This window comes from Coregonus lavaretus, assembly GCF_964263955.1.
Source record: "Coregonus lavaretus genome assembly, chromosome: 4".
Taxonomy (NCBI): domain Eukaryota; kingdom Metazoa; phylum Chordata; class Actinopteri; order Salmoniformes; family Salmonidae; genus Coregonus; species Coregonus lavaretus.
Genome location: NC_139991.1, coordinates 1,570,652 through 1,585,412, shown reverse-complemented (window position 1 = coordinate 1,585,412; position 14,761 = coordinate 1,570,652). Strand labels below are relative to the sequence as shown.

At 43.7% G+C, this 14,761-nt stretch overlaps 1 protein-coding gene across 1 annotated transcript in view; it reads left to right on the top strand.

The window, feature by feature from the left end:
* The window catches only part of LOC311128540 (thrombospondin type-1 domain-containing protein 4-like), a gene marked incomplete at both ends in the record, with an annotated part of 40,670 nt that extends 26,367 nt beyond the window's left edge, over nt 1-14,303 (top strand). Inside the window, 11 exons of the mRNA XM_084160731.1 lie at nt 5,636-5,843; nt 8,546-8,721; nt 8,848-8,971; nt 9,116-9,313; nt 9,485-9,614; nt 9,897-10,101; nt 10,625-10,798; nt 12,784-12,957; nt 13,408-13,587; nt 13,752-13,896; nt 14,161-14,303. Of these exons, the coding sequence (XP_084016857.1) occupies nt 5,636-5,843; nt 8,546-8,721; nt 8,848-8,971; nt 9,116-9,313; nt 9,485-9,614; nt 9,897-10,101; nt 10,625-10,798; nt 12,784-12,957; nt 13,408-13,587; nt 13,752-13,896; nt 14,161-14,303 (1,857 nt within the window). The remainder of the gene's footprint in view (nt 1-5,635; nt 5,844-8,545; nt 8,722-8,847; nt 8,972-9,115; nt 9,314-9,484; nt 9,615-9,896; nt 10,102-10,624; nt 10,799-12,783; nt 12,958-13,407; nt 13,588-13,751; nt 13,897-14,160) is intronic.
* Between the last annotated feature and the right edge of the window lie 458 nt (nt 14,304-14,761).

The following is a 14,761-nucleotide window of genomic DNA, read 5'->3' as shown; positions in this document are numbered from 1 at the left end:
AGAACTTGCACAATTGGTGGCTGACTAAATACTTTTTTCCCCCACTGTAGATAGAATACCATAATGAGTCTGGGAGATTATGTTATTTTGGCATTTCTATAGATCTACTGTAGACCTTCATCATTCCAACCAAGTCAGTAGTAGTTAACTATGTTTATTGAATGTAAGTATTATTTTGTGCAGTGGGGAGTTAAACTGAAAGAGTTGAAGTTGGCCCAACTGATTATGTAGACATATCTTGCATTCTGTTTGATTTAAAATGTTTAGAACCCACTTATTTCTCATTGTCAGCACTTCTGATGTACAGTATGACCCAGGTTACTATTCATTACTACCATTTCCTCTGGAGCCATGAGTCACATTTTTGATAAAACAGAAAATGATCCCCACTTATCTTTTTTTCATGTTGAGGTTGTGGTCAGTCAGTGAGTTTTCTATAGATCTCAGCATAATGTAATTTCCATTCGGTGGCCATCTTGCTGTAAGGTCACCTCCACTATGAATTATTATCTGGTATGACATTGCCCCAGAAATCTCAGCTTGGAAGCCCAGTAATGTAAATATTACATTTCCAGATGAGCTGGCGTATCATTGCAAGCCAAGTCTTGATAACAGCAATGGCAACGCTCCAGCAGAATTCTCTGCTGGATGTACAGCAAGTGAAGAGTTGAAAATGTACCCATAATGTTCACAAAACAACCTCTGTTACTCTTTGGTCGTAAATTTGGTCGACAGGTTGTGTGTGTTTCTTTCATGTCAAAGTGGAGTGTTATCGTTTGAAAATAAATGGAGAATGCCTTTAATCTGAAGACATTCTCATAAGAATTTAAGTTGATCAAATGTAATTGGTGAAGCTAGTCCAAACCATTTAGCTGACACTTAATTCTAGGGCCTGTTATTGTTATAAATATGTATTGCATTAATGCAGCATTCATTTAGTTTGTTTTTAGTTGATAAACATGCTGAGACAACATGTTAGGAGTTCAAATATTAGATGTTATGTTAAATAATATGCACGATTTTAACCTTGGAACATTAAACACAAATGTTTTAGTATTAGTGACCAGATACAGCTGGATGCATGTCTAAGTTTGTGTACCCTGTAATAGTGTTAAGGGACCATGTGCGTTAATATAGTCAATGTCAATCCTTATCCTTATAGGATCATGTATTCAGTGAGCAGTCTTGGTGCTCTCTCAGGGACTCATTGAGGTATCTACCTTCCTGACTCTTCTGACGTTAAGCTTTAGTCAGTTATCCCTAGTGGTTTCCAGGCTGGTGGGTCTGGCATGGCACCCAGAGTAACATATCGTGGGAACCCCTAGTCTAAGCTCTGACCAGACCCAAGTACGTTCTGACCTCAAGCCATGGACATGGTAGAGATCAGAGATCAGAACAGTTATGGTCTAGGATAGAGCTGTATCAGGGTCAGTTACAGCAATGACTGAATAAAAGTGTCTGCATTGGAGTCCCTGATATGCAGAGTATGTGGTTGATAATGGATCATTTGTGTAGATGGGGCTCCTGAAACAGCTGCATGAATCTGGATGTATTTGTGTTCCATAGTGCTGCCTGATAGGCCTATACTGATAGGCCATCTGCACATGTTGATGTCAATCACTCGTTAGCTTCAATCTCGTTGTCATTAGTGGATTTCTCTGTCTAAACATCCACTCACAAACACTCTCTATTTAAACCCAGGGTCCCAGTACCCGCCTGTGAGAAACCCTAGCAGGGAGTCCGCTACTGACTTTTTCCACCATATTTACTTCATTTACAGAAGATGGGGGAGATGAAGGCCTCGATTAAATCAGAACGAGCGTTGACCCGCATTGGCAGACATACGCATAGCAGATGTTTTGCCGATGTTGGAGGTGCAACTGTGGTGTGAGCTGACAAATAAGTGAGTTGCTGCTTTTGTGTCACAAACCACCCCCTTCCTTATAATCCCCACCGTGTTAGGAGTTCAAAATGGTGATAGAAAGTGTAGGCTTCTAATGCATGTTTTCAATTTCATTTGGATGGGGGGGATTTATAGTCTATCAGCCTAATCGAGGTGTAGACAATAAAACATCACGCATTTCAGTGTTTGAACTTGTAACGCGGCTGCATGAACTTCTAATGCGGCTGCATGGGATTTGTCGGATTACAAAATCGGGTGATTTCGTTGCATCCAATAGCGGTGTCCATGATAAGCTAACGCAGTTCTACCTTTGACACCGCCAAAACAATCGCTATGCGGGTGTTGGCTAGCGCAGATCTAACAGAATCTAGCCCGAGGTCTTTACAGTTAAAGAAAGATGGGGGCTGGTCGAGTTAAGGACTGTAAGATGTTTCCAACATTCCTGTTAACTCCAGCATGAAGTCACTGTGACCTCTCCTTTCTATATCCATATTTGTATTCCTTGTTGGGAACCACAAATCAAGACCCCCCACACAGTTAAAAGCAACATTATTGCAAGGCAAGTGTAACCTACGCCAAGCCTGTGGGAAAAGGATTAAGTGACATGGAGTGTCTTTGCAACAGTTTCTTGACAGTGTGTGAATGTTTGCAATGAAATAAATGCCAGTTTTTCCTTCCTTCTTTACCCACTCAATTAAAGTGCATTAGGCAGTCATTTTAAAGCTCCCAAACCTTAATTTCTGAGAAGAGGCGCCTGCACAGCTGAGGACAGGCTTGGGATTAGGATAGCTTTAGCATCATAGTGAGACTGTAGTTTAAGGGTCTCTAATAACCTTATTAATGCAAACTCAAACATTTGTTATAAAGTGGTTACTGGTATGATGGAAAGAGACCAATAGTCTGCTGGTTCAGTAGAATTTCATAAATTCATTCCATTGAACTAAACCAGGGATTATCATCCCTATCATGACAAGCCAATTCCTAAAAGCATAAGACCTTACATCTATTGTATCTGGAAAAGTGCTGTTGGGGTTTATTGGAAGACTGTTGTTTTCAACCGACGTTCCTCACTTTGACTGGTAGTTGACTACCATCCTGACACGTCTAACCATTTCCAGATGAGGTGGATTTTAGTGACATTTAAAGGCCCATTATAGTTCTACTGAAAAGGGATGTCGTCCAGTGCCAAGCAGAATTATAAACCACCCACAGAGAGCAGATTAGAAAAAAGCAATGATGTGGTCTCTGAATAAATTGAGCACTTAAATGCTGTGGATCCCCTTGAAAGGGAAAAACTAGGATCCCTCCAAACTTGGATCCTCATTTATTGTGCACTTTGAGATTTGGGCACAGTCCCACACGCTTTACCCCATGGGGACGTTCATGTGTCCAGACAAGTTCATTGACACACCTCATTTTGATGAATTCGTGATGCAGGTCCATTTATATTTGATATATCAAGGACAGCCTGGGTGACTGTTTTCAGGTTTGGGAGACAGATGACTGCTAGCTTCACTGTTTTGCATGGCCTATCATCTGTTTCAAAAGTCTGTTTTGACAGTTTATGATTTGAAAGATATACTGGACTGTACATTAACAGTGAAAATATTTGATATCAAATAATCCCTACACACATTCCCTCAATGCTTCCTGTATCGGTCCCATGCCCTAAGCCATTTTACTATATTAAAAGGCTTGGAAAACCTTATTGCACAATTTTTGTAAAAACACTACTGACGCCTCTTAGTCACATGATATTTCATACATTGACTGATTACTCAGATTACTGGTAATAAATGATGTGACTCTCCATTCACACGTTAACACATAGTGATTCAGAGCTTTTCCCACGCAAATGGCCACAGATAACCATTAATCGCTGATGCTTGTCAGGCTGTAGTTTATGAGGGGAAGGAAGGAACAGTTCTCTTTCTCCTGGGATTAAGGCTAAACATTGAAATGATATCTGTGATAATGTTGTTGCTTGAAGTCAGGGTGTTTTATGGTGAAAATTGAGAAGACAGATACCACTCACTTGGTATCCCAATTTTTTGTGATAGCCTTGCATACTGTACATGTGATGTATGAAAATATAATAATGTGTAAACTCATATGGAACAATCTATTTTTCATCATGTACCAATCTTACATTTGAATGCCTATAGGCTACAGTATGTACTGTAGATCCGTTTTTATCCAGTCAGCCTTGTGCTTAGAATAATTCCACATTGGCCAATATAACATTTGCCCTGTTTTGTCATTTCTCAGGGCTCTTAGTTTGCTATTCCCTCTCTCATCACTTATTTCCTGTGTAGAAGGAGGTAGTGTGTATTTGTTTTGGCCTGGGTGGAGTGTTGGCCCGATGCAGACCTCGCTGCTATGGGTGGGCGAGAGCCAGGCTTCTGTCTCCTGAGTCTACCCCAATCTCCTCAGTCCACCCCTAGCCCTGGCCTGGCCACCATCTCCCTCTTCCAGCCCCCTGTCCCAGCCTGCATCCAGCCTGCAGCTGACTGTCTTACTGCAGCTCCAGGAAGTCCGCTGAGAGAGCCTGAATCTACAGCAAAAACCTTTTTAATTACGACTGTAGTCTGCTCTTCATATGCATTTGTTTGCGTGATTATTCTATGTAAGCCTAGTTATTCCCCGTGCTTAAGGACCACACATAAAATGTTGTGTAAATTTTTTTTTGAATATTGGGACATAATATATACAGTTGGTCTGAGAAAATATGCCTGTTTAGCAAGGCAAGATTCCCATTAGTCCTGGCTTGGGATTGGGAGGAAATTGTTTGTGACGGGGTAATGTCTAGGAACGGGGGGGATTATTCACTGGACTACTAACCGTAACGTTCCCTGAGAGATACTGACTGACTAGAGACTAACGTTGGCAGCCGTCCAATCACAGAGGAGCTTTGCGTCATTAAAACAAAACTGCTTTTTTATCCCCTGCTGAACCCTCCCTCGGTCGTCCCTTCGGTCGTCCCTTCGGTTCGAGGTTCGAGTGGTGACGGGCTAAGGGCGTATCCTGATCCTGGCATGCCAGTGTCTACTCTCCACTTCATAGGGGTCTGGAATTATAGAAGTATGGTGGCCTGCTGGGATCAGTCCCAACCAGGCCCCTGCCTGCAGCACCTGTTCACACAGCAAACTACTTTTACGGCTGGATTGGCTGGATTTATCGACTGCTGATTTGAGTGTTCTATACTTACCGTATCCAGGCTACCTGTAATTTATGAGTGCCAATGTGACAGAGAAAGCTAACACCCCTGAGGATTTGCTCTGAAACTTTGGGAGCCGTTACTACTCTAGCATCGTGCCAAGAATATGCCTGTTGTTGGAATGAAGCCGGGCTCAGACTAATTGGTTGTTGTGTTATGGTAGTTAATTATGTGCAGCAGGTCAGGGAGTTAGAGAGGTGAAATAACATGGGTTTGTTTATGAATATGCTGGGATAAGCTTCGGTTTATTATCTCTCATTCTCCCCTCTTTACTTGATTAATGAGGTTGTTCATGTTATTTACTTTTCCATGCAATTCAGTGGTAAAACAGTTGCTTGTTAAAACAGATGTCTCAGTAGCTCAACAGTTGAAAATTGCTTCACCTCAAAAATCCTACAGTCCCTCTGCTTACAACAAAAACACACTGTACTGTTTGTAATGTACCGGTATTGATTAGTGAGATGCTATACATGTCCTCTGTCCCCTCATTTGACCTCCTTCTCCCTCTCTGACAGAGTCTGGGCTGCGATGAATACCTGGGCTCAGGCAAGGTGATGGACAAGTGTGGGGTGTGTGGCGGGGACAACATGGCCTGTAAGCTGGTGTCAGGGCTCTTCCAGCAGCACAACCTGAACAAGGTGGGCTACCACAAGATAGTGGAGATCCCAGAGGGAGCCACCAAGATCAACGTCACCGAGACGGTGAAGAGCAGGAATTACCTGGGTGAGTAGGACTGTGACTGACCAGGGTTTTAACCCGGGTCTCCTGTGTGCCACAAGACTGTGTTAGCCCACTGAGCTAAAGCCTAGACATTACCCACTGGGCACGGACGTCAATTCAACGTCTATTCCACGTTGGTTCAACGTAATTTCATTGAAATGACGAGGAAACAATGTTGATTCAACCAGTCAACAACCACTCAACACACCTCTGTTTCGCTACAGAGTTACCAGCTCTTTATCCACTGCCTCTTGAGCCTCCATACATCTCTGCCTGAATCAGGCCCATGAGCTATGACACATGCAATAACAATTTTAGGTTTTCCCTTCGACCACATGTTAGATTATGATTCACATTACATTAACGGTACTAATAAAAAGTCAACATTTAAAGATAAGCTTCAAGTTATAAAATATCTGACAGCAGTAGCTATTTTAGGTCATGTCTTGCTACATCCGTGCTGTGAGCCTGGTATCAGGCAGCAGGGAACAGCTGCTTGTTAAATTGAATTGATTCATTTAATTAAAAGGCAGCTCAAATACAGAGCAGGAGGGCTTTTTCCGGAATTTAGGATTTTCCAAATGTGGGCATTTCTATGTTGTCAGTAGTAAGTAACCACACAGTGCACTTCTGGTTACAATCTTTTATTTTAAAAAAGCCCTTCGCCAAAATTCATTGAATAAATAAGTTATTGTCTTTATAGAAGCATAACAGTGTGACACAGAAGTGGGTCTATTTTCAGGAATAACTACTGGAATGTCAGTGTTTTATTGTTGGAGACATTGGTTTAATGAGAGCCATGCCATAGCATAGCAGTGGGTCTGGCAGAGCAGAGAGAGAGAGAGAGAGAGAGGGAGTGCCTGGCCCCCACTTCCCCTGGCCTGGCTGCTCCCCTCAGGGGATAGTACATAAACAAGCTTTCATTAGAGGACCTTTTCCTCCAGCCTTCCCATCCTTTTTAATTAAGGTGAGGAATTTCACTGCTGCCTAGAAAACCAACACTACTGACTGAGCCCAGCGATGGAACCTGCTCTGAAACTACCTTTCAAAGTCAAAACGACTAAATGGGGGTGCCAAGTTATGCCCTGCTTTTTTAATGAGTCCCTACTCAACCCTTACACAATACTTACTCAGTGAGTAAGCACCTAAGCAGGAAATGTAGAGTATGCGTGGATAATGGCTCCTTTCAGTGACTGCTGTTCCTGCGTCTGTTGGCGTTGTTGTTGGAAGAGTTCATATGTCATCGGGTAAGAGCTTGCTGTGAATGCAACATCCTGGGGATAAATGCAAACATTCTGAGGAGTGATGGAAACAGGAGACAACCGAGGATTCTTCCATTGAACTACTTATCATTACCATTATCGCCTGATGTTTGCCCCATTCTCCTCAATAGACTTCTGTTCTAGTTTATTTCTGCATGGCTAATATTTACATTTTTGTCATTTAGCAGACGCTCTTATCCAGAACGACTTACAGTTAGTGAGTGCATACATTTATTTTAATTTTATACTGGCCCCCCGTGGGAATCGAACCCACAACCCTGGCGTTGCAAGCGCCATGCTCTACCAACTGAGCTACACGGGGCCTGTGTGCTTTTAGTTGTCCAAACACTCTTATATTCAGTAGTCTTAATGTTACTTGTCTAATGATTTTCGGATGGCCTGTTGCCCTAACCATGGAATTCTCCTATGCGGCTGTAGAGTTCAGAGATTCAGCTACACAATTAACATAAAGCTTTGCCAGCTCTTTACTAACAGGTTTGCTCATTTACAAAAGACACGGCTTTGAAGATACATGTGACAAAATGTATTCAGTTAGCGGTAATTACACCGCTCACTTTTAACTGATTTGCTCATTACATTAAAACTGCTTCACATTAAACAACAGTTATGGCAGAGTGATTGTCAGCATTATTTCCTGTCTGTCTAAGCACAGTAGAGCTGATTGTGACAGGAAGGGTTGCTGTCTGTCTCATGGACATATAACTAATAGAATGGACATTCCCATTCAAGTTGTTGTTCTATGATGGGGGGACCGGCGGCCATATTGAGTGCCCCCATACTTCCTGTAAAGCAGGAAGTTCAGCATTTAAAGGAAAATAGCTCACTCCTTTCAAAAATACAGAAATCAAATCAAATCAAATTGTATTTGTCACATGCGCCGAATACAACAGGTGTAGACCATACAGTGAAATGCTTACTTACAAGCCCATAACCAACAATGCAGTTTAAAGAAAGAATACCAAAAAAATAAAATAAAGAGCAGCAGTAAAATAACAATAGTAAAATAACAATAGCGAGGCTATATACAGGGGGTACCGGCACAGTGTCAATGCGGGGGCACCGGTTAGTCGAGGTAATTGAGGTAATATGTACATGTAGGTAGAGTTATTAAAGTGACTATGCATAGATAATAAACAGAGAGTAGCAACAGCGTAAAAGAGGGTGGGCGGGGGCAATGCAAATAGTCTGGGTATGATGCATTTTGAATCATATGACGCTGCGTTTTGCATCATCTGATGCAAAATGTATCATATGGGGCTCATTTCTGTATTTTGAAAGTTATATACCTTGAAAATTTGAGTGCTGACATTTAGGGACTATGTCAACAATGGACTAATGAAACAAATACCAAAATATAGCTTTTGGGTGGAGTTTTCCTTTAATGTGGGTTTTATTAACAGTCAACTCATGGTCTGTCTGCAGCTCTGAAAAGCCGCTCAGGTCGCTCCATCATCAATGGGAACTGGGCCATTGACCGGCCGGGGAAGTATGAGGGAGTGGGCACCATGTTCACCTACCGACGACCCAATGAGATCACCAGCACCGCCGGGGAGTCCTTCCTGGCTGAGGGGCCAACCAATGAGATCCTGGATGTTTATGTATGTAACCAGTCAACTTGTATGTACTGTAACAGCTCATATTGGCACATATTTCTCTGGCAGTTTACACTGGCACATTATGTTGTAATTAACTTGTTCACTGAATAAGTTTTGCTCTGTCCTCAGGTGATCTACCAACAGCCCAACCCAGGAGTGAGCTATGAATTCATCCTTCCCTCCGACAACCCTCAACAGCACCCTGATCACAGGAATCCAGTCCACCCACAGCACCCCAAACACAGGCCTGGAGGTGAGGCTCCCCAAATTTACTGATGCATCCTAAATGAATTATTAGTCCACGGGAGGGGGTCACAACCACTGATGGCGCTGCATCTCAATGACTGTGAGTTTTCCCCTGGTTTCGTTGGCTGAAAGACTATGTTCAATCTCCCAGGGAACACTTTGCATGGGCAAGGTGGGAATGACCACCATGGCAACCCCAACCAGGAGGGGTACGATCCAGCAGGAGGGGGAAAGTACCCTACCCAGGTACCCAACAACCAGGTGCCAGCGGTCCAGCCACCCAGACGGCAGAGAGAATACAACTGGAAACTGTCTGGGGCAACAGAGTGTAGCGCCTCCTGTGGCAGAGGTAAGACATGGCATGCATCTTTGTCTGAACTGAAGCCCCAAGAGGTCTCAACCTCTGATGCTCTGATTGATACTAGTTGATCAACTAGGTTTAACAGATTCCCACGGTGAGTAGTGAAGATGCAGTATTGAGTCATGAATATCTAACGCTCTCCTGTGTATTGGTTTTCAGGTAGCAGGTACACCATCTTCCGCTGTGTCCACAGACTGAGCCATGAGCAGGTACCAGAGAACCAGTGTGACAGCAGCACCAGGCCCAGTTCACAGGAGGAGCCCTGCAACCTCCAGCCCTGCCCTGCCTTGTGAGAGACCCCTCTGTCTCAACCACACTTACATTACATACAGGGCTCTTAGACACTACACACACTCTTTCAATACATACACAGAGCTTTAGCAGAAGTCATAGGACCCAGATTTCATATATTTTTCATGAAAAGATCCTGACCCGTCCTCTTTATAGTCTAATAATTAGATCATAATTAGAATCTAATTGGACAATTGACCGCATGTTTTATTAGCTATGTTGGTACCACATCGCTATTGTGTCCCTCTGAACATGGGGCCTTGTGTGTCCTACTGTGCAGCTGGGACATTGGTGAGTGGTCGGAGTGCAGTAAGACATGTGGTCTGGGTATGCAGCACCGCCAGGTCTTGTGCAGGCAGGTGTACGCCAACCGGACCCTCAACGTCCACACCAGCCGCTGCCGCCACCTGGAGCAGCCTGAGACCACCAGCACCTGCCAGCTGAAAATCTGCAGCGAGTGGCAGATACGCACAGAGTGGAGCGCCGTGAGTGACAGCTGTCAATCAATCACAAGACAGCTGACTGACCCCTCAGTCAGCACATAGGAGAGGGCTCAAATATGCTTCAAATAGTATTTGTTTCAAATATTTTAGATGCACTTAATTGAGCTTGCTCGGCGCGTTGAACTAATAGAATAGTCTTAAAAGTGTAAACCTACCCACCCATCTGACACTCCAGGCAGGCTCAATCAAAAGTTAAAAGTACTCAGACAAGATTTAACATATTCCATACTGCATTAGAACAATGTATCAGAAAGTACATGAAACCCAATTAGATAAATGTTATCATTCCTCCAAAGTTGCTAACATTCCTTAAATTAAACCCGAGCAAGTATTCTATGGAGTATTTTCCAAGTTGTGACATGTCTCAGGCCCACTGCACTGCATCTGTTTTCACAGACAACAGGTTACATCCATCAGAGAGAACTGACCCGTGTTTACACTATGAGATGAACTGAACACTGTTTACCCCTATAGTATTCTTCCTGTCCATGCTGTGTTTCCCCAGTGCTCTGTTCCCTGTGGTGTGGGCCAGAGGACCAGGGAGGTGCACTGTGTCAGCAACGTGGGAGACTTTGTGTCGGACGAGGAGTGCAACATGAAGCTGCGACCCAGTGACAATGAGAACTGTGACATGGGGCCCTGTGTTAAGAGTTGGTTCTTCACTGAGTGGGGGAATAAGGCATGTACAGTTGAAGTCGGAAGTTTACATACACCTTAGCCAAATACATTTAAACTCAAGTCCTGACATTTAATCCTAGTAAAAATTCCCTGTTTTAGGTCAGTTAGGATCACCACTTTATTTTAAGAATGTGAAATGTCAGAATAATAGTAGAGAGAATGATTTATTTCAGCTTTTATTTATTTCATCACATTCTCAGTGGGTCAGAAGTTTACATACACTCAATTAGTATTTGGTAGCATTGCCTTTAAATTGTTTAACTTGGGTCAAACGTTTCGGGTAGCCTTCCACAAGCTTCCCACAATAAGTTGGGTGAATTTTGGCCCATTCCTCCTGACAGAGCTTGTGTAACTGAGTCAGGTTTGTAGGCCTCCTTGCTCGCACACATATTTTCAGTTCTGCCCACACATTTTCTATAGGATTAGGGTCAGGGCTTTGTGATGGCCACTCCAATACCTTGACTTTGTTGTCCTTAAGCCATTTTGCCACAACTTTGGAAGTATGCTTGGGGTCGTTGTCCATTTGGAAGACCCATTTGAGACCAAACTTCCTGACTGATGTCTTGAGATGTTGCTTCAATATATCCACATAATTTTCCTTCCTCATGATGCCATCTATTTTGTGAAGTGCACCAGTGCCTCCTGCAGCAAAGCACCCCCACAGCATGATGCTGCCACCCCCGTGCTTCACGGTTGGGGCGGCGCACAATTGGCCCAGCGTCGTCTAGGGTAGGGGAGGGAATGGCCGGCAGGGGGTGTAGCTCAGTTGGTAGAGCATGGCGTTTGCAACGCCAAGGTTGTGGGTTCAATTCCCACGGGGGGTATGAAAAATAATTTTAAAAAAATAATGTATGCACTCACTAACTGTAAGTCGCTCTGGATAAGAGCGTCTGCTAAATGACTAAAAAAACAAAACAAAACAAAAAAATGTTCTTCGGCTTGCAAGCTACCCCCTTTTTCCTCCAAACATAACGATGGTCATTATGGGCAAACAGTTCTATTTTTGTTTCATCTGACCAGAGGACATTTCTCCAAAAAGTACGATCTTTGTCCCCATGTGCAGTTGCAAACCGTAGTCTGGCTTTTTTATGGCGGTTTTAGGACTCGTTTTACTGTGGATATAGATACTTTTGTACCTGTTTCCTCCAGCATCTTCACAAGGTCCTTTGCTGTTGTTCTGAGGACTTCGCTGATTTCTTTTGATTTTTACATGATGTCAAGCAAAGAGGCACTGAGTTTGAAGGTAGGCCTAGAAATACATCCACAGGTACACCTCCAATTGACTCAAATGATGTCAATTAGCCTATCAGAAGCTTCTAAAGCCATGACATCATTTTCTGGTATTTTCCAAGCTGTTTAAAGGCACAGTCAACTTAGTGTATGTAAACTTCTGACCCACTGGAATTGTGATACAGTGAATTATAAGTGAAATAATCTGTCTGTAAACAATTGTTGGAAAAATTACTTGTGTCATGCACAAAGTAGATGTCCTAACCGACTTGCCAAAACTATAGTTTGTTAACAAGAAATTTGTGGAGTGGTTGAAAAACAAGTTTTAATGACTCCAACCTAAGTGTATGTAAACTTCCGACTTCAACTGTATGTGTAGGACTGAGTAAATGTACTCTCACCATCACTGTCTAACCCTTTTCTAACCTAATTCTGTAGTAATTGTAGTACTTGATTGGATTGCATCTACTACAGTATTGTATATGCAAGATTATAATTGAAGACAAATTGACTTGATACTACTGTTAAAAATGAGGGTGATACTAGGGCCGGGATTCAATCAGATCGCACTTTGTCAGCTTTGCACCTTTTAAAGGTAGTGTTCCGCATTCACAGTAAACGCTGCATATGCCGGCTCAATTGGAAATTACCGTTAAATGTCAAGTGCGCTATACACGGATCTACTGCTGATCGGATTGAATCACGCCATAGGTCAACTGTTTGTATTGTTGCTTACCATGTTTTTGCTCTCTGCAGTGTTCTGCTGAGTGTGGGATGGGCGTGCGGACGCGCGGCGTTCTGTGCCTGACCAATCACATCAGCAGCCTGCCTCTGGAGGGGTGTGGTCATGAGCGCCCCGCTGACTCTCAGGTCTGTAATCACGGCCCCTGTGAGAGTCGCATCGAGTGGTTTACAGCCCCCTGGAGTCAGGTAAGACCGGACAACACCGGGTCAAACTGGGCTTGTAGGGACACATCATCTGGGAAAAGATTAGGATGAGGATTTGCTGCTGATTTTACAGATGTCTCCTGTCCATTATTTACATTTCTGCTGATGTCTCATGTCAGTTGTATTACCTATCCACCCCCCCAACAACAAAACATCTTACCCCACGATACAAAGAGGAACACTCAGATGTTACAAATTCCTTGTTCATTATTTCCATTTGAAATAGCTTTTTAGTCCAGGACTAGGCTTAATCTCTGTCCAGGAAACCGTCCCTGTAAGTAAGGTATACCTTCTATCACATAACTCAGGTCAGCCAATCAAATGAGCCAATCATGCCTTTTTATTTGAAAAAACTAAACATGTTGAAACAGTTCAGATGTCTCATGTCATGCCCATGTGTAGTTTCCCTATGGTTTTGCCTCCTTCCTCCAGTGCTCAGCGGAGTGTGGCTCGGGCAGCCAGCAGAGGGCAGTGGTGTGTCTGATGAAGTCTGAGGAGGGTTTCAATGTAATGCCGCCATACGAATGTTCCTCTCTCGACAAGCCTCTTAATCAGCAGAGCTGCCACCTCAAGTCCTGCGGGGCCAAGTGGTACCATACAGACTGGAGTGCTGTGAGTAACTGTACACGCACATGCCCACACATGCACGCACTCACACATGAAAAAACACAGACACACGCTCTTATGTGGAGTTGTAACTTGTGAAATACACTCTCTTGTAAGTGCAATTGAAGAAAGGGAGAATGAGGTTTGTACTGTATTCTCTGTCCCTGCAGTGTTCTAAGACGTGTGAGGGGGGCTTCCGTGTGAGGGAGGTGCGCTGTCTGTCTGATGACATGCTTTCCAGTGAGGGCTGTGAGGAGCAGCTGAAACCAGTGGAGAGAGAGGAGTGCAACCCAGAGCCCTGCGTCCCACACATAGGTCAGTTACTACTGTATAGTAAATATGGATCAGGGGCCAAGGCACCTCCTCTGGAATGTCATACAGTTGGATTGGTTAATGATGGCTGGTCTGGTCCTAACTACTGTCAGACATTTTTAATGAGGGTTAGAGGGGATTTTAGTCTAAAATGGTTAAACATTTATGAAGATCTTATTCCATACGGAAAACTTGTGAAAATACTTAAAGATTTCTAAAACTTAAAATCACTGATCACTGACTTTCGATATTATGATTGTTTTTCAGACGAGAACTGTCGAGACAAGTATTTCAACTGCAATGTGGTGGTCCAGGCACGTCTCTGTGTGTACGACTACTACAAAACAACCTGCTGTGCCTCCTGCACACGAGTGGCCCACAGACAGTCACAACACAGGGGACTCAGCTAGCCCCCTCTCTCCAGGCCTCAAAACTCTAGGGGGCCTGCCACGGTGCCCAGAGCAGGCCCTCAGTCCCTGGGCCAAACACACTGACCCACAGGGGAGGGGACAGTCTAGAACCTGACTCTGGGTGGACACTGACTGGATACTATAATATGAGTGCTGAAATACAGACTGAAAAACTGAAAGACCGTAAAGAAGCCAAACTTGTTTTTGGCTTGTGAGGAGATTGCCAATGGGCAATACGGGAAACTGAATGGTTCGTGGAGGATGGTTGTGAAGGACACGTTTAACAGAGCTATGAGTGGAGGCGCTCTGGTGAGGCGAGATGATCGACAGGGCACCAAACCGAAGAATCTGGAACCACTTTATGGACTGTAACCAGAGTCCCCTCCAATAAAAGTTCCTGTCTGGGCTTTTGTTGTGTTTCGTGGGAAGCAGTTTGTTGCTGCCATTCACCTGAATGG